Raw genomic sequence first — 21,218 nt, 5'->3', positions numbered from 1 at the left:
GGCGTCTGTCTCTCAGAGGAGCTGCCCTGCATCTGAGCTCACTTCCTCTTCCTCCCAGCATTCTGTTCTGTTTACTCCACCCACCTATGTTCTAACCTATGAGGGCCAAGCAGTTTTTATTTTTAACCAATGACCTTCCTCCATCACAGCCGCCATAACTAGCAGCCGGAGCCAAGTGCTAGGTATTTCTAGCCAAAGCCTGTGCCTCTTCTCCATCTGCTTGTGTTTACTTCAGGGCTGTCCTAGGTTTTGTGGGAGCAGGGCATTGTGACTGGTTCAGGATTACAGGCTGACCTCGGGAGATTTCTGGAGGCTTCGGTGACAAGGAGTTCCAGTCACTGGCCTCGGGAAACAATCGTGGCTGAAGATCCTGGAATGTGTTAGTTTTCTGTTACTCTAACAAAATGCAGTAATTAACTTAGATGACTCACAGCTGGGGAGGTTTCAGCCTGTGAACACTTGGCCCTGTCGCTTTGGGCCTGTGGTGGCAGAGCAGTCATGGCAGGGAACACATGGTGGAGGAGGCCCCTGTGCCTTCCAGTGGCCAGGTACAAAAGAGAAAAGAGACCAGGACCCCATCGTCCCTTTCAAAGAATACCCAGTTGTCTGAGTTACTTTTCTGTGACTGTGACCAGATAACTCAGGCACCTTATACAGGGCTTGTAGTTCCAGGAGGTTAGAATCCATGATGGCGCAGCAAAGGTGTGGTAGCAAGAAGAGCTTATGTTTGATCCACAAACGAGGCAGAGAGCACCTGGGGGTGGGGTGCTTTTGAAGCCTCAAAGCTTGTCTCTGAGACATAGGACCTCCAAAAAGGTCACACCTGATCCTTCCCAAACAGCTTTACTAATTGGGGGCCAAGTATTCAAGTATATGAGTGTGTGGGGCTATTCAGATTCAAATCACCATGCCACTAGGCCTCCACCTTCTAATGGCACCTGGGGTTGGACACCTGATTCCAAACTGCAGCACTGGGTAAGAAGATGATGCTTAGGGACAGTTTGGAATTCGAGTCTGGTCTTGTCATTTTCTGTAAAGTCCCTGCTTTGTGCTCAGAGGCCCAGGGCATCTGTCAGAGTGGGCAGAGTGAGGCAGGCAAGTGAGGGCAAACACACTGGCTTTGAGAGACATTTCTCCCTAGGACTGCAGAGATCTGGTCGGTTGGCTCTCCTCTGGCGATGGGGAGGGGCAGGTGAGGAGAGGAAGGGGAATGCCACGGTACTGAGAATGGATCTGTGTGAACAAGTGTACTCTAGCCTTTATGGTCCAGTTTGAGGGTTTTTTTTTGTTGTTGTTGTTGTTTTTTTGTTTTTCGAGACAGGGTTTCTCTGTGGTTTTGGAGCCTGTCCTGGAAGTAGCTCTTGTAGACCAGGCTGGTCTCGAACTCACAGAGATCCGCCTGCCTCTGCCTCCCGAGTGATGAGTTTTTGGGGGTGTCTGCGGTCAGGGACATTGTTTCTGCCTTTTCTGCCTTCAGTTGAGACAATAGGGGACAAGGATCATTTCCACGCTTCTGCAGACCCTCGTCTTTGGCCATTGATCCTCATGAGTCCAAGGCTCTTTGCAGCCAGTTAGGTTTGGTTATGTTTGAGGGAGGCAAACGGGAAGATCTCTGTCTAGAATCTGCAGCTCATGAGGCCATGGCAACTGCCTGGCTTGTCCCTTTTCTGCCGCTGCCCTTGGGTTAAAAGTGTTCTGCTGGGCTGAGGAGATGGCTTAGTCGATAAAGTGCTTACCATGCGAACACAAGTCCTGGAGTTTAGTCCCCAGAAACCATGACGCAAGCACTGAGGCACAGCATGCGCCTGGAATCCCAGCTCTGATTTGCCAGCCAACTGGTTTACCTTAATTTTTGACCTTCAAGTTCAACGAGAGACCCTGTCTGAAAAAACAAGGTGTATTAAGGGGCTGAAGAAACGGCAGGAGCCCAGTATGGTGGTGCGCGCCTTTAATCCTAGCAGTTGGGAGTCGGGCTGGCAGCTTTCTCAAGGCCAGTCTCATTTACCTAGCAAGTTCCAGGACAGCTATAACAACAGACCCGTCGGGCTGGAGAGATGGCTCAGAGGTTAAGAGCAATGACTGCTCTTCTGAAGGTCCTGAGTTCAATTCCCGGCAACCACATGGTGGCTCACAACCATCTGTAATGAGATCTGGTGCCCTCTTCTGGCCTGCAGGCATATATGCAGACAGAATATTGTATACTTAATAAATATTTAAAAAAAAAATTAAAAAAAACAGACCTGTCTCAAAAGAGGGCAGAGGGGAAATGGCTCAGTGGTTAAGAGCATTGGCTGCAAATGGGCGCTGCAAATGGGCTGGGGCTGGACAGACATCTCCCCCTACGCATATTCCCTCCTGTGTGTGTTTGGGGGAAAAAAACAGCAACCTTTGATTTGGGTCTTGTTTTTTTTTTCTTCCCTGAATAAAAAAAGGGTTGTTGTTGTTTTTTTGTTTGTTTGTTTGTGTCTTTTGAGACGGTTTCTCTGTGTAACCCTGGCTGTCCTGGAACTCGCTCTGTAGACCAAGTTGGCATCAGACTCACAGAGATCTGCCTGCCTCTGCCTCCTGAGTCCTGGGATTAAAGGTGTGTACTGTCACTATCCAGCTAAAAAAGAGTCTTTTTTAAAAATGGGACTGGGGCGATGGCTCAGTGGTTAAGAGCACTTGCTGCTCTTCCAAAAGGTGCTGGGTTCAATCCCCAGCACTCACCTGGCAGCTCACAACTGTCTGTAACTCCAATTCCAGGGGACCTGACACCTTCTTATGGACATACATGCAGGCAAAAACACCAGTGCACATGAAATAAAAATAAACAAAGAAAACTTTTAGAATCTGGTTAGAAAAAAAAAAAAAGCATTGCTCTTCCAGAGGACCTAGGCTTGATTTCCACCACCCACATGGCAGTTCATAATCTCCAGTCCCAAGAGATCCAGTGCCCTCAGAGGGCACCAGGCACACACGTGTGCACAGACATACCTACAGGTTAAACACTCACACATAAACTAGAGAGAGGGAAGTGAGAGAGCACATGCTGCTCGTCAAGAAAGAACAGAAGCCACAAACAAGTTCCCAGCACACACCAGTTCCCAGCACACACCAGTTCCCAGCACACACCTGGCAAACAACAATTGGCTGTGACTCTGGTCCCAGGGGACCCGACACCCTCTTCTGGCCTCTGCAAATGTCAGGCACATATGTAGTACAAAAGACATACACGCAGGCAAAATATCCTTCCATACACACACACACAAACGCTAGTTAAAAGTACAATAAGGCTGGTCTACAGAGCAAGTTCCAGGACAGGCTCCAAAATGACCGAGAACCCTGTCTTGAAAAACCAACCCCGCCCCCCTCAAAAAAAAAGAACAAGTTATAACCATGCCGGGTGTGTGTGTGTTTTTGTGTGTATGGGTGTGAGATGGTGGTGCATGTCTTTAATCCCATCACTTGGGAAGCAGACACAGGTAGATCTCTATGACTTCGAGGCCAGCCTGGTCTACAGAGCTAGTTCCAGGACAGGCTCCAAAGCTACAGAGAAACCCTGTCTCGAAAAACAAACAAAAAAACAAAACAAACAAAACCCAATTAACAATAAAAGATAAAGAGAGATTGCCAAACACACCAGATGTCGATCTCTGCTTTCCACACACATGTGAACGTGCACATATACACGTCTCAAGGCCTTCAGTCTAACCTTTTATTGACACAAAGGGATCGGATCAGTTTAGCCTTCGAGAGTTCAGAACTCTGCGTACCTCCCATCAAAGTAGCACCGTGTGCAGGTCTGCACAGCCCTGAAGCCCGAGCAGGCTTCTTCTCACAAAACCTTTCCCTTCAGAGAAAGCTCTCTCTAAGAGAGAAGGTCAGAAAGCCTGACCCCAGTGGCAGGACTTAGTACCCGAAACCACCCCTTCCTGAGGAGCAGGCAGAGTTGATGCAGGAGAATGTAGGGTCTCCTCACTCATGCCCCCGGGGAGCTGCCATGACACAGGGAGAGGGGACAGACATGGACAGGGAGGCGGGGCAGGGCAGTACAAATAAAGGGCACATTTGGAAAGGGAGGGACCTTGGGCTCAGCCTTGCTGAGTGTAGTGACATGGACGGGAGGTATGGGTGTATGGAGTCAGCAATGGTCCTAACCACACGCCAGTGCCCCTTGCCCAAACTGGATTTATCACGCCAAGAACCTTAAGGAAGAGGCGTAGGGTGGAAAGAGAAAAATGCAGAGGTCTGTGCTGTGGACTGGGAGCCGCAGCCAGTGGGAAGGTCACAGCAGTCTCTGGTGACATTCAGTGACTCACACAGAGTTATCCCCATTGAGGGAGGGGGGCTGTTGGCAGGCCAGTTCCACGGCCACTTGTCCCCCAGTGGAGGACCTTTGCGTCTGAGGTCAGGACTGAGACTCTGGCCCTCAGAGCTCCTCATGGATCCGTTCCTGGTCCTCGTCGGACTTCAGCTTGAGCTCCTCGGCTGTGATCTTGCCGTCCTGGTTTCGGTCCTGGTTCTGAAACATGTCTCTTATGGTCTTGTCAGGGTCTTGCCCGGGCATGAGGCGCCCTTTGCCTTCATTCACTTGAGCGTTGATGAAGGAGGAGAACTGAGGGAGGGGACAAGAGGGACAGAGGACAAGGCAGTGAGGATCAATGTCAACGGTTGTGGGTGGGGCCTTGGGAAGGGACCCCAGGTGGAGTCCAACAGTGTTTCCCCAGGCCTGGTACCCAGGGAATCCAGGCCTGAGATGGACGGTGTAAGTTAGGGGCCAGGTAGGGTGCAGACATGCTGCACAGTGTGCAGGAGGGGAAGGGAGGCTGGAAGCTCAGCAGAAGGGGAACAGTGACAGTGGCCATGCAAGTGAGCGTGCTGGCTTCCAGGTTAGGGCTGTGGCTCAGTTCCTGGCCCACCTCTTCTGCGGGCACCTCTCCATCTTTATTGAGATCCATGTCTTCAAACAGGCTGGCAGGAGGATCCTGGTGCCACACAAACAGGTAACCTGTGGGCAGGCCGTCCTCTCGCGATAACAGCTCCACCTCAAATAGCAGGACAGCACTGCCCGGGACACCCCGGGCTAGAGAGAGGGAGGAAAAAGAGAACAAGGTGCTAGTGAGGCCTGGCACTGAGCCTTACACAGGCTTATGGAAGGGACGTGGGATGTCTAGGAACTATCCTAAAAGATTCCCTGGTCCCCTCACTCCAGCCGCCAAGACCTGAGATGGGTAGGGAAATCTGGGACTAACGCGGGATCCAGGCCACTGCCGCTCACCTCCACTCTCCCCGTGGGCCAGGTGTGGGGGCACAATGAGCTGCCTCCTCTCTCCCACACACATGTCCTGCAGGCCCCTGTCCAGACCTTCAATCACTTTGTTATTGCCAAGGGTGGCCTCTTGAGGGGCCTCATAGTCATAGCTGTGGAGAGAGTGGATTCCCAGGTTAGCAGGGGTGTCTGAGCGCTCATCTCGTTCAATTTCTCCATCACGCTGAGATTCTAATTCTCTTTCTCCAGCTTCACTCCCCTGCCCCTAGCCCCGTTATTTCATAGCCATGGTTCCCTGAGGCTCACTCAAATGGGGACTTGGGGAGGAACTGAGAGACTGAGACCCAGAGAAAGGAGAAAGAGCCTGCAAGCTATTAGAAGTTCACCTCTACCTGAGCCTACCACCTGCCTAGCCCTGGCCCTGCCCAAGAACCCACGAAGAGAAGAGCCTGGTGCCATCCAGAAGAGAACAGTTGTAATGGTAGCGAATGAAGTCCCCAGTCTTAGATGTCTCATTGCAGCCCTCAGGTGGCCGGAAGAGCGTCTTGATTTCCACAGGATCCGCAGGGTTGTGGAAGTCGATGACATGTACATCAAAGATGAGCACGGCCGAGCCAGGGATCTTGTCTCCTAAGGCCAGATGGGGCACGGTTAGCTCAGGGCTCTGGGCGAGGGCTCCATGCTACAGAATGAGTGCTTCCTATTTCTTGCTGTTGGAGTGATGAGACATAGAGGCAGGGAAACCCTTTCTTCCTGACAACTTTCAAGCAAGCTCCCAGTGACCCTCCTGTGAGCGGTGCCCAGTACATCAGCGAGGGGCCTGAGGCTCCCAGAATCTCTAATATCCCCTTTGCTCAGTGGTACTGTTCATTCTTAGCCATGCTCTGTCCCCAGACTTAAGTGTTGGCTGCCTTCCTCCACTTCAGAATGATGATCGAGGCCTGCCTTGGAGGAGCAGGATCAAGTGTGCACGGTAGAGATCCCACGGGTAACTAAGGAGAAGCTGTACACACTTGGGCAATGGGAGCAACAGCACTCCTAGGGGCACACTTCAGAGGAGCCGAGGGGCGGCCAGGGGACCAAACCCTACCTGTCCCATTCTCCCCGTAGGCAAGGTGAGGGGGCACGGTAATCCTCCTTCGCTCCCCTATGCATGCGCCCTGCAGCCCCTGGTCCATCCCAGGGATGATGTAACCCTGCCCAACATAGGTATTGTAGGTGTGGTTGCGGGAGTAGCTGCAATAGAGGGGAAGGGGTGGGGAGGGAGTCAAAGGGGCCCCACCCCTTCCATGCCCCACCCCTTCAGAGAACCCCTAAGCCCCCACCCTCCCACCTCAGGACACCCTCTGACCTGGAATCAAAGAGGGTACCATCCATTAAAGAGCCATTGTAGTGGTAACGCATGAAGTCCCCTGCCACAGCTCGCCGGACACAGCCCTCGGGCAGCTCCAGCGTCTCCAGCTGGACTGTGTCCTTTGGGTTGTGGACATCAATCAGCAGGACACTGAAGACCAGGGAGGCCTGAGGGGGTATCACAGTCCCTGGGGAGGGCACAGGGCTTGAACCATACAAGCGGGGAGCAAACCCAGGCTCAGTAAGGGGTCTCATGCAAAGAAGATCTACTCAGGGCCCCATGTCCTCCTCCTTCGGTTGTCGCCAGAGCTATCACCAACCCATACTAGCCTTTGTGTGAATCAGAATAAAGCCGTTCTGTCTAGGGAGGGAGACCTCATCTCCACTCGCCGCCCTGGCCGGATGTCCTTGGACAGTACACGATCTGAACACCTCTATGTAGATAGAGCCCTAGTTTTCCCTCTACTGGAGAACTCCCGTGTCCTTGCGTTACCGTAGCCTTTCTCCCCGTAAGCCAGGAAGGGAGGAATGACGATCTTTCTTTTCTCTCCAGGACACATGCCCAGCAGTCCTTGGTCCATGCCTTTTATCAGCCAACCCGAGCCGATGTAGGTGTCGTACGTGCCTCCCCGACTGTAGCTGCAGAGAATAAGACAGAGACCCCGTGGCTGGAGGTGAGGGAGGCAGAGCGGACCAGGGCTCTCTTCTCTTGCTCACAGGTCCCAGTCTTTAGGACTCCCCCCAGGTTCTACCTGTTGTCAAAGGCGGTGCCATCGAGCAGGGTGCCGTTGTAATGGTAGCGCACAAAGTCACTGTTCTGCACCATTCGGGGGCAGTGAGGGGGCCGCAGAAGGATGGTCACTTGCACCGTGTCTGCCTTGTTCCACACATCCAGCAGGACCACGTCAAAATACAGGGTGGCGTCAGGGGGAATGAGGCCCGCTGCGGGGAAGCAGCGAAGGCCAAGTTTACGAAAGTCGCCAGTCCAGGTGGAGGAGAGAGAGGTGCACTCCTCAGTTCACCTACACCATCTGCTGTACCAGCTACCATCCTTCCTGGGCAAGCTGTGACCCCACTCAGGGCTCTGCATCCTGCTCCGTTCATTCCAAAGTGAAGCCACAGCCGTATTCCCTCCCAATCAGACTGCCTGCAGTGTGGCCTTGGCCAACTCACTCAGCTTCTCTGAGCTTTCGCCTTCTGTCTATTCCTGCCTCCCGCCCCCCATCTTCCATCTCCTGACCTCCTTACCCACACCAATGCTGCCGTAGCCCAGGTGGGGAGGCACAATGAGGCGGCGGCGCTCATTGACACACATGCCCATGAGACCTCTGTCCATGCCAGTGATGAGGCGGCCTACACCCACAACGATGGCCACCAGGGTGTTGCGGTCATAGCTGGGGGAGTAAAGGGACAGATGAGCATGCACAGAGCCACACAATACCCTCCGCCCACAGTCTCATATACACAGGACACAGTGCAGGCACACACACGCCTCACTTCCTCTCCTCTCCAAGTCTCTCTCCTGGGCTAGCCCTTCTGTCCCTCTTGGGGTAACAGGTGGGATATGTGCAGGCACGCACTTTTAACCCCAGCACCTTGGAAACAGAAGCAGATGATCTCGGTGAGTTCAAGGCCAGCGTGGCCCAAATAAGGAGTTCCAGGACAGTCGGCTACACAGCAAAACTGTCATCATCATCATCATCATCATCACTATCATCATCACCAAGAACAGGCTGTTACAAGAGAGAAGTCCCAGAGAAGGCCAGAAGCTTTTACTCCCCTGAAAGGAGGGTGGGGTGGAGCAGATAAGCCTGCCTGTTACTTACTGCTCCTTCTGATAGCAGCTCAGAGGACAAAGGAGTATTTGTTGAGCACTTACAATATGTCAAATTAAGTGCTTGGCACTTTACGTTAGTTTTTTCATTATTTCACTGAATTTTATCCCCATGAGGGCATTATTGTTTTCAGGTTTTCTTTTTCTGACACTGGGAACAAAATCTAGGGCCTCACATGTCAGGCAAACATCCCGTTGCTGAGCTATATCTCAATCTCAACTGTTCTTATTCTTTGTCTTTTGAGACAGGGTTTCTCTGTGTAGCCCTGGCTGTCCTGGAACTCCCTTTGTAGATCAGGCTGGCCTTGAACTCAGAGATCCGCCTGCCTCTGCCTCCCCAAGTGCTGGGATTAAAGGCCTGCGCCAAGGCCTGCGCCAACACGCCCAGGGTTTTGTTTTGTTTTGTAAGAGAAAAACAGACCTGACTCTTTATCCCACCTAAGGTCACAGCTCCTAGTTTCTGCTATTAAGCACCCATTCTCCAAGGAACAGAAAGCAGAAGTGGCCAGAGGTGAGATAAAAAGCAGCCTTCCTTGGAAGAAAGCCCATTCTAAACTTACCCTGGCTTGTATTTGCTTTCACAAGTAAAGAGAGAATTATTTTCTTTAAAGAAAGAGAGAGAGATTTGATGATGTATGTATGTCTGTGTATGCACCTATGCAGAGGCCCCCAAAGGGCACTCACTGGGTGTCCTCATCTATCACCTTACGGCTACTCTTTTGAGGGTCTCTCTGTGACCCTAGGTATGCACATGATGTTCAGTTTCTCATATGGTTGCTAATCCTTGCAATGATAGTACAGCTAGTGCCCTTAACTATTTTTTTTTAAATATTTATTTATTATGTATACAATGGTCTATCTGTGTGTATGCCGAAGGCCAGAAGAGGGCACTAGACCCCATTACAGATGGTTGCGAGCCACCATGTGGTTGCTGGGAATTTAACTCAGGACCTTTGGAAGAGCAGGCAATGCTCTTAACCACTGAGCCATCTCTCCAGCCCAACTATTTTTTTTTTGTTTGTTTGTTTTTTTGGTTATTCGAGACAGAGTTTCTCTGTGGTTTGGAGCCTGTCCTGGAACTAGCTCTGTAGACCAGGCTGGTCTCGAACTCACAGAGATTCACCTGCCTCTGCCTCCCGAGTGCTGGGATTAAAGGCGTGCGCCACCACCGCCCGGCCCAACTATTTTTTTTTTAAAGATTTTATTTATTAATCATACAGTGTTCTGTCTGCATGTACACCTGCAGGTCAAAAGAGGGCACCAGATCTCATGGATGGTTATGAGCCACCATGTGGTTGCTGGGACTTGAACTCATGACCTCTGGAAGAGCAGTCACTGCTCTTAACCTCTGAGCCATCTCTCCAGCCCTGCCCTTAACTATTGAGCCATCTCTCCAGTTACCCCCCACCCCTGCTCATTTGTAGTCCTGGCTGGTCTGAAACTCTCTCTGTAGTCAAGGATGACCTTGAGCTTCTGGTCTTCCTGTCTTTGCCTCCTGAAGGCTAGAATTACAGGTGTATGCCACCATACCCAGCTGACATGGTTCTGGGGACCCCAGGGCTTCACGCTTACTAGGCAAGCACTCTACTAACTCTCGGCCCCCAAAATGGGATATTAATTTGTTTAGATTTATTTGATGTATTTGAGTGTGTTGTCTGTGTGTCTGTGCACCATGTACATGTCCTATCTGGTATTATGGAGGTCAGAGATCCCACTGGAGTTACAGATGGTTATGAGCCACCTTAGAGTTCAGGGAACCAAACCCAGGTCCTCTGCAAGAACAAGTCGGGTTGGAGAGATGGCTCAGAGATTAAGAGCATTGCCTGCTCTTCCAAAGGTCCTGAGTTCAATTCCCAGCAACCACATGGTGGCTCACAACCATCTGTAATGGGGTCTGGTGCCCTCTTCTGGACTGCAGGCATACACACAGACAGAATGTTGTATAAATAATAAATAAATATTTAAAAAAAAATAAATCTTAAAAAAAAAAGTTCCACCAAGCCAGGTTGTGGTGGGTACATGCCTTGGATTCCATCATTCTGGAGGCAAAGGCAGGAGGATCTCTATTTGGAGGCCAGCCTAATCTAAGTGGCTAGACAGCCAAGGCTACCCAAAGAAACCCTGTCTCAAAACACAAAACAAAAAGAAGTTCCTAGCAGGGAAGATACTCCCAAGCTCTCTCTATTCCCCACTTTGCCCACAGTGTACTTTTTTGTTTTGTTTTGTTTGTTTTGAGACAGGGTTTCTCTGTAGCTTTGGACCTGTCCTGGAACTAGCTCTTGTAGACCAGGCTGGCCTCAAACTCACAGAGATCCGCCTACCTCTGCCTCCCGAGAGCTGGGGTTAAAGGCGTGCACCACCACCACCTGGCTCACAGTGTAGATTTAATGTTAATGTCTGGTCTATTTCCTTTACAAATGCTGTATAAAGGCCAATGCTGTGCACAAAATTTCTATGAGTTAAACATCATCAGGCTTATGGTTCTGCCCGGAGTCCAGGCCAGTATGTCCTGAGCCCAATGGGGGTCTGCAGGCACCATGGAAGCCACTCTCATTCATCTCCCTCATTTGCACCCTTAGGAAGTAGGTGCTGGTCCCATCCCATGTTTCAGACAAGGGAAGTGGAGAAGACAAAATTCCTCCTCCTCCTCCTCCTCCTCTGTCACAGCCTGAATGTGAACCAGGGTCTTACACTGTGGAGACAGCAGTCTCATCCAGTATACACTCTCCCCTCAAGGTCATGACCGCTAATTGTTGTGGGCTGAGTTGTGTATTTCACAGAAGAGACTGAAGGGTGACTCTTCTTTATGGTGTAGAGTTTCAAATATGAGAGGGCCTGAAGTTTACCCTACCTACAGCTAGAAAGAGGCTGCCACACAGCCCTGCTCTGTCTCCCACAACCAAAGGGGATCTGCCAGGCTGGCTGGCCAAGGGCCTGGGTCAGAATAGAAGCCTGTCCATCAAGCCAAGGCTGGCAACACAGTCCAGTGTCGGCTGCTAAAGCTAAGATGGAGGAACTGAGTTCCGAGACTCGGAAAGGGTGGCAAGAAGGTCCTCAGGGTGGCATGTCAGACCTTGTAACATGTGGACAGTTGGTCACAGCACCAGCTACGGCCTGTCCCCAAATTATAACTCCCACTGTGCTTAAGGCCTTTCCTGGCTGCTCTGGGGTCCCTCAAGAGAAGGCTGCTTCTGTAGTCTCCAAACATAAAGGCATAGAAAACTGGAGGTAGAGGTAGACAGGGTGCCAGGGTGTGGGGAAAGGCAGGTGGACCCAGGCTGACTGCCATCCCAGGCTTCACATGTAGTATGCAGTGCCTCTTTTCTCCCCAAGACTGAGCACCAGGGTACGGCTCACGTCTTTAAATAAGGAACTGGTAAATGAATGCGGAACCGGAGCACCAAGTATTCTGGGGGATTGGGAATGTGTGCGTGTGTTTGTGTCTTTCAGGAGTTGAAGATTTGATATTGAAGACAGGGAACATTCTTAGGGGTGCCCTTCCCGGGGGTGCTTGCTGTTTGAGACTAGGGGTTATGGGAGGAATACAGGAATGCAAAGCTGACAAGGGGCTACATTCCCTGGAAGCCCAGAAAAGTGGTGGTGAGCCTGGGGGTGCCCAATATCTTACCTAGAGTCAAACTTCTTCCCATCTTCGAAAGTACCATTGTAGTGGTAACGCACGAAATCCCCCATCTGCACCTCTCGGGGACAGGCCCGGGGGATATGGTATCTCTCGATGACCACATCTTCCAAGGGGGCTCCGGCGGGGCTGGCACGGCCCAGCCCCCTCTCCAAGGTCTGTAGAAGCAGCAGCAAGCGCAGCATGGGGAGCCGGCGGAGGGTGTGGCTGGGGGACCCCGCAAGGAACATGGTGCCCAGATCGAGGACGCCAGCAATGAGGTCGGACGCCAGTCGCCAGCCGCCAGCCTCCTTCCCCCTCCTCAGAGCTGACTCCCCCCCTTCCTGTCCTCTCTCCCCACCCCGCCCTGGCTGGTCTACGTGGAATGGGGGCTGGGGAGACTGAGCTGGCCGGGTGGGGTGATGATTGTGGTAGACTAGGAGGAGGGGTCCAGGTTGAGAGTCTCTGGAGTCCCAGGAATTTGCCACAAAGATCTCTCCCCCCAAAAAACTTCGGGCCTGGCCCAGAGGGAGGCTCGGGAAAGATGAGAAGTCAGAATGGACTTCCAAAAGAAAAAAAAAAGTTTTGTCCTGAGCCTCTGGGTCCTAAAGCTGGTTGGAGGAATCTCTAGCCTTTCCTGGCTCCCCAAATCTAGGCCCCTTTTGGTGGCAGGTGAGACCGTAATCTAGAGGATATTTCAGTCCTTCCCCCTCCAGCTCTCTTCCCGGGAGTGGAGGGAGGGAGTGCTTTCTAGGTGAAAGGCAGCTTTGTCCTGCAAAAGCCACACCGCTAGAAAGACGCAGGGATCGAGCTCAGTAGGGAGGCTGGTAGTGTCAGTGCCAGGTGTGCGGGGCTAACACGAGTTGTTGCCCCTCGACGCCGGCGCGGGTGTTTGTGGGGCCACCTAGAGGGTACAAAGGGGGCTCTGGAGAAAAGACCGGATTCTAGGGCTTTACCCAGCGCGTAGGCAAAGCAAAGAGAGGTGGCACTTAAGGTGGGGGGGGGGACACACTGCCGGTGGGGAGAGGCTTTCTGGGCGTGCAATATAGCCCCACCTACCCGGGTCCGCGGAGAGGGCGGGGCGGGGTAAGCGTAGCAAGTCCAGCCCACGTAGCGGACTAGAGCGACAACTGACCATCCGAAAGAGACGGGTGTCCCAACCTCCTTGCTGTAGGCCGGGGCCGGCGCTAAGACCCAGGAGGAGCTCCGAGGGGTGGGGGTGCTGAAGCCCGTCGGTCCTCCGGCTGCTCCGGGAGCCTCGGGGCGCGGCGCGGGCATGGCTCGCCCGGCGTGGGGGTTGTTGTGGCTGCTGCTGGGCAGCGCGGGCGCGCAGTACGAGAAGTACAGCTTCCGAGGCTTCCCTCCGGAGGACCTGATGCCTCTGGCCACGGCCTACGGCCACGCTCTGGAGCAGTACGAGGGCGAGAGCTGGCGCGAGAGCGCGCGCTACCTGGAGGCGGCGCTGCGGCTGCACCGGCTGCTGCGCGACAGCGAGGCCTTCTGCCACGCCAACTGCAGCGGCCCCGCCGCCTCGCAGCCCCGGCCGGCGCCCGGCCCGGACGATGACGGCGATGGCGATGGCGAGGACTGGGCACACGAGCTGCGGCTGTTCGGTCACGTCCTGGAGCGCGCTGCCTGCCTGCGGCGCTGCAAGCGGACGCTGCCCGCCTTCCAGGTCCCCTACCCGCCGAGGCAGCTGCTGCGCGACTTCCAGAGCCGCCTGCCCTACCAGTACCTGCACTACGCGCACTTCAAGGTGGGCGCGGCCCGGACCGCCATCGAGTTTCCCTAGAACGTGAGGCCCGCGGTGCGTCCGACGCCCCACTGACCCACTCCTCACGCCCCCCACCAGGCGAACCGACTGGAGAAGGCGGTGGCTGCGGCCTACACCTTCCTCCAGAGGAACCCCAAGCACGAGCTGACCGCCAAGTATCTCAACTACTACAGGGGGATGCTGGATATCGGAGATGAGTCCCTTACGGACCTAGAGGCCCAGCCCTACGAGGTGTGGAGAAAATGGGAGGGTTGGTTGGCCTTGGCACCTCTTCCTACACCCGCCCCCCCAAACACACACACACACACACACACACACACCGTACTAGCCGTCGGGGTTCCCTTGACTCCTCCTTACAGGCTGTGTTCCTCCGTGCTGTGAAGCTCTACAACAGCGGAGACTTCCGCGGCAGCACAGAAGACATGGAGCGGGCCCTGGCTGAGTACATGACCGTCTTTGCTCGGTGTCTAGCTGGCTGTGAGGGGGCCCATGAACAGGTAGACTTCAAGGACTTCTACCCAGCCATAGCAGGTATCTCCCATTCAGACCACCACCGTGGTAGTCTTCCCCGACAGGGCCCCTGACTGCTTCTCAGGCCTCCCAAGGCCTCCTAACACAGGGCTGTGACCTGCAACAGCATTCAGCAGATATAGCAAAGTTCTCGGAAGTTACACATGAGTTAGGTCTTTTCAGTCTCCAGTCTGATGAGAGAAATGCTGGTATCCATAGCAGATTATGGGACAGTTAGGGCTATATAGAAAAATCTTGTCTCAAAAGGGGTGGGGGGGCTGGTGTCCCATGACTTTAATGCCAGCACTTGGGAGAAACCAGGTAGGTGGATCTCTATGAGTTCAAGGCCAGTCTGGTCTTTGGACCACCAACCAGCTCCCAGATCATGACATGCAGACTTATTAGTTACTATTAGTTATGAATGCTCAGCCTTATCTTATGCTTGTCCTACTAGCTCTTATAACTTAAATGAACCTGTCTCCTTTTTTTTTTGTTTGTTTTTTTGTTTTTTTAAATCTTTATTTATTTATTACATATACAGTGTTCTGCTTGCATGTATACTTGCAGGCTAGAAGAGGGCACCAGATCTCATTGCAGATGGTTGTGAGCCACCATGTGGTTGCTGGGAATTGAACTCAGGTCCTCTGGAAGAGCAGGCAATGCTCTTAACCGCTGAGCCATCTCTCCAGCCCTTGCCTTGGGACTTTTAACCTTTCTTTCATTCTATGTGTTCTACTCTGTGTCTGGTCAACTGGGGGCTGCCTGGTTGTCTGGGCCTGAGTGTTGGCCTCACTTTCTGCTTAATTCTCTCCTCTCTTGTTTTCTCCTCCTACTTATTCTCTCTGCCTGATAGCCCCGCCTGTTCCTTTACTACCTAGCTATTGGCTGTTCAGCTTTTGATTAGACCAATCAGGTGCTTTAGGTAAAATAGCAACACATCTCAAATAAACAAATGTACCAGGCAGTGGTGGCACACACCTTTAATCCCAGCACTAGGGAGGCAGAGGGAGGCGGATCTCTGTGAGTTTGAGGCCACCCTGGTCTACAAGAGCTACTTCCAGGACAGGTTCCAAAGTTACAGGGAAACCCTGTCTTGAAAAACCAGGAAGGAAGGAAAGAAGGCGCAAACAAATGTAACACACCTTTACATAAAATAATATTCTGTGACATAAACAATATAATACATCTTTACATAGTTAAAGTAATATTCTATAACACTGGTCTACATAGTGAGTTCCAGAACAGCAAGAGCTACATAGTGAGACCCTGTTTCTAAAAAGAAAACTTTAAAAACAAACAAACAAACAAAGATTCGGAACTGGCACCAGACAGGTGTGTGCAGAAACAGCTGTGGGCAAAATCACAATGAGTCTTTGGATCCCCTAACCTACAAGGCCCCTCAAAGAGGGTAAAGGTGGGGACTGGCGAGATGGCTCATCAGTTAAGAGCACTGGCTACTCTTCCAGAGGACCTGGGTTCAGTTCCGAACAACCACATGGCAGCTCACAACTGTCCTAACTTTAGGATCCAACCCCCTCACACAGACATGCATTATCCTATATGGTCTCAGTCTCGTCTGAAGCTCACCTGCTCTTCTCCCAGGCTTCCCTCTGGTGTCAGATAGGGGTTAAATCACAGGGCTGGGGGCATAGCAAGTGCTTCTCAGCCTGCATCATGTACTGTGTGCCAAGCATTTCATACATGTTAATCCATGAGATCTTGACAAGGATGTACCTCTTGCACAGGAAAGCGGGCTCCGGTAGGCAGATCTTGGTCTCCACAGGGGGTCAGGACTAGCACACCGTGTTCCTGACTGCTGCATCCCTTCCTAGATCTCTTTGCAGAGTCCCTACAGTGCAAGGTGGACTGCGAAACCAACCTCATCCCCAACGTAGGTGGCTACTTTGTGGACAAGTTTGTGGCCACCATGTATCACTACCTACAGTTTGCCTACTACAAACGTGAGCTTCCTGACTGGGCTGGGTGAAGGGGGACAAGGGGGTGCGGGAAAGGGCAGTACATGGGGTCTGCCAGAGATGTGGGGAGGTGTCTCTCAGACTGAAGACTCTGGGGAAGGGGATGAAAGGCTAGGGGTGGTGGAGACATGGGCAGAACCCAGGCAGAGCATATGGGGGAAGGTGAGGCCTCAAGGAAGAGTGAGAGGCCATCTGGTAGACAAGGTTAGCGACCCTGCTTGGCACTGCAGCGTTTATGTAGCCCTTCTCTCTCCTCTCAGCAGCACCACACCAGTGGCGTTCCTGGGTCCATTCTTCAAGTTAAACTGAGGTTTCTGAAGGGCAAGAGACCATTAGCCCCTTGACTAGGGAGTCCCAGAGAGGTTGTGCCGTCAGCTGGGGCTGGAGTGGGCCAGTCCAGGGTTCCTGTAACTCAGGGATGCACGCTTCAGGGCCTAGAGCTGCGAGCGGAGGGGCTGAGATCAGGGACCAGGCTGCTCTTCCTGAGGGCTGTGACAGAGAGCTCTAAGGACCTCTTCTGAGTCTCCCAGCTGCTGTCACTCATCAGCAGTATCAGCACCAGAAGTTTATCTCGTCTCTGCGCCTCCAAGCCTTTGTCTCTAAACCGCAGTGACAAAGATGGAGGTACAAGCAGTTTATCTCGTCTCTCTGCGCCTCCAATCCCTTGTCTGTAAACCGCAGTGACAATGATTGAGGTGTCAGTGACTCACCCTTGCCTGGTAGGAGGGCCACACCCAGGGCCTGTTGGATTGGGCGGGGTGAGGAGCCAGCTGATATTCTGGGAGGTCTCTGGGGGTAAAGACAACAGGCTAGGTTGAAAGGTGGGAGTGAGACGGGGCGAGTGGATCGCCTTTACAGGGAAACGTCAGGGTCACCCCTTTACTTTTTCCTGCCTGCAGTGAATGACGTGCGCCAGGCCGCCCGCAGTGCTGCTAGCTACATGCTCTTTGACCCCAAAGACAGTGTCATGCAGCAGAACCTGGTGTATTACCGCTTCCACCGGGCTCGCTGGGGCCTTGAAGAGGAGGACTTCCAGCCCCGGGAGGTGGGAACTGCTTCTAGTGGGGCACTGGCCTAATGTGCAGTTTTGTGGTTTAGTTTAGAAAAAAAAAATACAGAAAAACCTCTTGGCTTCCTTGGAAGGCTGGAGAGAAAGGGGAAATAGTGAAGGTGGGCTGTGGGTAGAGTCTAGGTTTCAGCATAGTGTCTGGGATATGGGTGTCCGCGCATGCCCGCTCGCACCTCAGTGCTGTCCTTTGAGCCATTCCTCCCTGGGGCCTATTAGCCTGAACCAATGAGAAAAGCCCCTGGGAGTTTAGGGCAAGGCTGGCAGATATGAGCCCCATGGTGCCATCCCCAGTCCCCACTTTCCATGCCTGTGGCAGATATTACTGCTGGATTGAAGCGCTTTCCCTCCTGGGATCCTCAGGATCCTTCTTTATCCAGTGTTCCAAGGAACTAGGAGTATACCATGAGCTGCTCCGTTTCCCCAGCCCTGAGCCCTGTCTTTCTGCCCTGTGGCAGCAGGGTCCGCCTCACTCTGTCCTCCTTTCCCACCTCCCAGGAGGCCTTGCTCTACCACAACCAGACCTCTGAGCTTCGGGAGTTGCTGGACTTCACACAAATGTACCTTCAGTCTGATGATGAGGTGAGTGGCTCACCAGGAGAGGCTGGACCATGATGGGGACACGCTAGGCTCTCCCCTGAGGTCACTGTGTGTGACAAACCCAGCTGTTGTGAAGCAAGAGTTTCCTGTCTCCCATCTGTACCTCTCTTTTCCCGCCACCTTAGTGTTCCAGTGGCTCTTTCTCTGCCTCTCCCAGACCTATCCCTCCTGGGCCCAGCTCAAATGGTAGCTCCTCTAGGGATCCTTGCTGGATGTCCTGGCTTTCTTCTGGGCTTACACTGTCCCCCCGTCACCTACATGGCTACCTGGCCTGAAACCTGGAGTTACTCATAATGCTCATCTATCTCACCATGCATGGCCATGTGACCTCCTTGACAGCTGCATCCCAGGACAGGAGACTGGATTATCCCCAGCTCTGCTACAGCACCTGGCATTAAACCCATTCTCAGGAACCGAGTCCGAGCCAGTGGACAAATGGCTGAATGAATGAATGATGCTGGGGAGAGCCATAGTATGCCCCAGTTCAGGGTGAGGGTTTGGCGGCCTGGGTTTCTTGGGGGGATTGCTGTGCAGCTTATTTATTCATCCCCTCGGTACATCCACTGTACCCCACATTCAGTGAACTCAGGAACGGGGTCTGCATTGTACCACGTGCCTGGCTTAGGTGCTATTCCTCCCATCTCTGTCCTTTACCAGCCGGGTGGCCTTAGCATCAATCTTAAGTAACTTAGCAAACTCCTACATCTTCACCCATCAGCTGAGGAGCATGCATGCCCTTTGACTTTTATTGTGGTAACAATTAAATGAGATTATTTAAAGCGCCGCGTATGCAACTGGCACTCAGTAGATACTCAGGACGCGTAGCAGTTTCGATGGCTGTCACTTTGGTCTGCTGTTTGCCAGACATCAGGCTTGGGTTGCAGTGAGTGGCTGAGAGGAGTGGCCTGTCTCCCAGAGGTTCTCTTGAGGGAGGCGTAGACTGTGCAGCTGCAGAGGCCAGCGTGGGTACTGGCCAGGGTGATGCATGAAGGCCTCAGCCTGGAGTGGACATGTGGCTTTGGCAGAATCCACAGGCCCATCCAGCAGGGTTGCAAAGGCATTCCTGGCAGGGGAGTAGAGCCAGGAGACAAAATGCACAGACTAGCAGTGTTCTCACCGGGTGTGGGCCCGAAGGTGGGGCTGTGGTGCAAGCCGCAATGATGCTAGCACTCCGCCTCTGCTGGTGGAGCCCCAAGTGTCACTCAGGGAAGCAGTGTCAGAATGGGACCCAGCAGGACAAATCCTGACATTGCCCTCATGTTAGATGCTGGCACTGGGGAGAAGGTTTCAGGCCTGCCTGTTTACCTCCTCCCAGGATGACACCAGGAAACCCACCAAAGTGTGGGAGCGGGGGTTCTGAAAGATGGGGTTGGGAGGGTTCTGATCTGAAGGAGAGCCTATATGGATGTAAGCCTGCTGTGACTCAGTTTCTCTCCCACCACCCTGGGATGCTCTAGATGGAACTGGAGGAGACAGAGTCACCCTCAGATAAAGTGGAGGAGACAGAAGAACTCCCATCCGATGCCGAGTTTGAAGGGGAGGGTGACTATGAGGAGGGCCTCTATGCAGACTGGTGGCAGGAGCCGGATGCCAAGGGCGACGAGGCTGAGGCTGGTCAGTAATGGACTGGGAGGAAGGACACAGTTTGGGATGGGTGCTAGAGGCAGGGGTTCTCCCTGGGCTATGGTGCCAATGGAGTGTGGGTGGGTGCTGCCACTCTGCTCTAGGGTGTTGCACCTGTTAGTGATCCACCCTCCTGCTAGGTCAGTCCTCAGACACCTGTTGGAGGGGACACGACTAACTCCTTGCTCTTTCCTTCCTTTTCAGAGCCAGAGCCTGAACTGGCTTAAGAGTGGTGGTGCACACCTTTAATCCCGGCATTCGGGAGGCAGAGGCAGGCCGACCTCTGTGGGTTCGAGGCCAGTCTGGTCTACAAAGCAAATTCCAGGACAGCCAGGCCTACATGGACAAACCCTGTCTTGGAAAACCAAAAAGAAAAGAAAAAAGAGCGGTGACATGGTGCTCCCCTCAAACTCAGGATACCGGGCTAGGAGCAAGAACTATTTATTAAAACATAAAGTAACCCGGTGTGATGGTGCAAGCCTTTGACACCAGCACCCAAAGGGGCAGAAACAGGCAGATCTCAGTCCCAGGCCAGCCTTGACTACATAGTGAGATGCGGGCCAGCTCAGGCTACATGATGAGATCTGTTTCAAAACAAAAATAACTGAGTGCGGTGTTGCAGGCCTTTAATCCCAGCAGTTGAGGTGCAGAGGCAGGCGGATCTCTGTGAGTTCAAGGTCAGCCTGGCCCACGTGGTGAGTTCCAGACTAGATAATGCTACATAGTGAGACCCTGCCTCAAAATAGAAAGAAAAACCTTAAAAGGAACATAGTTGGCCTAGCTCCCACCCAGACTCTACCATGCCTCTCAGAATGGTGGCCATGTTGCTGGCTGCCACGTGAACTGTTGGTGATCCCTCCTTCCCCTTTCTGCGCCTCCAAGGTGAACATCCTCCTGAGGAAGTTTTCAGCTTCCGGCTTGAGTCTACAGGACCGAGGCCAGCCAGGTGACAATCTGTCAGAGCTGCAAAGGGGGTTGTGAAGAACACGGGCTTGGAGTTCTGGTGCTCAATAAATGTTTGTTGTTAGATGAATCACTGCACCTGAGGCCGTGTGGGTACAGATCATATTCCCTCCACCCATCTTCCCTTATCTGTACAATACCAGCTGGTGTACCCTGTGGCCTTAGCACCCTCGACATCTGACTGAGAGCACCCTCTTAGCTGTGCGCAACTCAGACCTGCCACCAGGGGGCATGAACACGCAGTATTCCCTGCAGCCCTCGGAAGACTGTGGTTTCAGATCTCTAACCAGGGATGTCTGTATTTTTCTAGTCTCAGGGGCTTATGGATATGAAGAGGGGACCTGAAGACATTTACTACATGTTTTTCCTTCCTGGAATCTCCCCAGAATGCCCAGTCGGGCCATTGCTGGAACCCCAGCCCAGTGACCAGAGGCACACCTGGGAAAAGTGGTTTGAAGACTTTGGACTTCTTGAAATGCAATGAGATCATCAGAGTTCACTTGTCCAACCTTGTATTGGCTCTGGGACAGGAGTCTGGAGGGGCAGGAGTAAAGGTGTGGTCCTTCAACTACCGTTCCTACCTCATCCATTGCAGGGAGTTAGGGGCAGAAGGGGCACTTTCAAGAGGAACAGAGGGTCAAGGTTTCTC

General features: G+C 52.8%; 2 protein-coding genes across 5 annotated transcripts; one reads left to right on the top strand and one right to left on the bottom strand.

Annotated features, from left to right (window-relative positions):
* Positions 1-3,710: 3,710 nt before the first annotated feature.
* On the bottom strand, positions 3,711-13,347 carry Fkbp10 (FKBP prolyl isomerase 10). 3 transcript variants are annotated; one of them, XM_057775423.1, is made up of 11 exons: positions 13,117-13,347; positions 12,067-12,236; positions 7,853-7,998; positions 7,357-7,546; positions 7,098-7,243; positions 6,603-6,792; positions 6,342-6,487; positions 5,689-5,881; positions 5,261-5,403; positions 4,902-5,065; positions 3,711-4,597 (listed from the first exon to the last, which is right to left on the bottom strand). In XM_057775423.1, the coding sequence occupies exons 1-11, from the start codon at positions 13,333-13,335 to the stop codon at positions 4,412-4,414; spliced, it is 1,893 nt and encodes a 630-aa protein (XP_057631406.1). In that variant the 5' UTR covers positions 13,336-13,347; the 3' UTR covers positions 3,711-4,411. The 3 variants fall into 3 exon arrangements, with proteins under 3 accessions (XP_057631406.1, XP_057631409.1, XP_057631407.1); XM_057775426.1 differs by having other exon boundaries at positions 13,193-13,297; XM_057775424.1 differs by lacking the exon at positions 13,117-13,347 and having other exon boundaries at positions 12,067-12,364.
* P3h4 (prolyl 3-hydroxylase family member 4 (inactive)) lies at positions 13,171-21,218 on the top strand. 2 transcript variants are annotated; one of them, XR_009057416.1, is made up of 9 exons: positions 13,171-13,813; positions 13,910-14,062; positions 14,191-14,362; positions 16,174-16,302; positions 17,217-17,362; positions 17,882-17,965; positions 19,441-19,597; positions 19,811-20,552; positions 20,880-21,218. XR_009057416.1 is itself a non-coding variant. In XM_057775427.1 (8 exons), exons 1-8 carry the CDS (start codon positions 13,334-13,336, stop codon positions 19,831-19,833), a joined length of 1,344 nt encoding a protein of 447 aa, XP_057631410.1. In that variant the 5' UTR covers positions 13,171-13,333; the 3' UTR covers positions 19,834-20,854. The 2 variants fall into 2 exon arrangements, 1 of the variants encoding a protein (XP_057631410.1); XM_057775427.1 differs by lacking the exon at positions 20,880-21,218 and having other exon boundaries at positions 19,811-20,854.

The sequence above is a fragment of the Chionomys nivalis genome, chromosome 7 (genome assembly GCF_950005125.1).
Source record: "Chionomys nivalis chromosome 7, mChiNiv1.1, whole genome shotgun sequence".
NCBI classification, from domain to species: domain Eukaryota; kingdom Metazoa; phylum Chordata; class Mammalia; order Rodentia; family Cricetidae; genus Chionomys; species Chionomys nivalis.
Note: the sequence above shows the minus strand (reverse complement) of the source record. Positions and strands in the feature narration are given on the sequence as shown.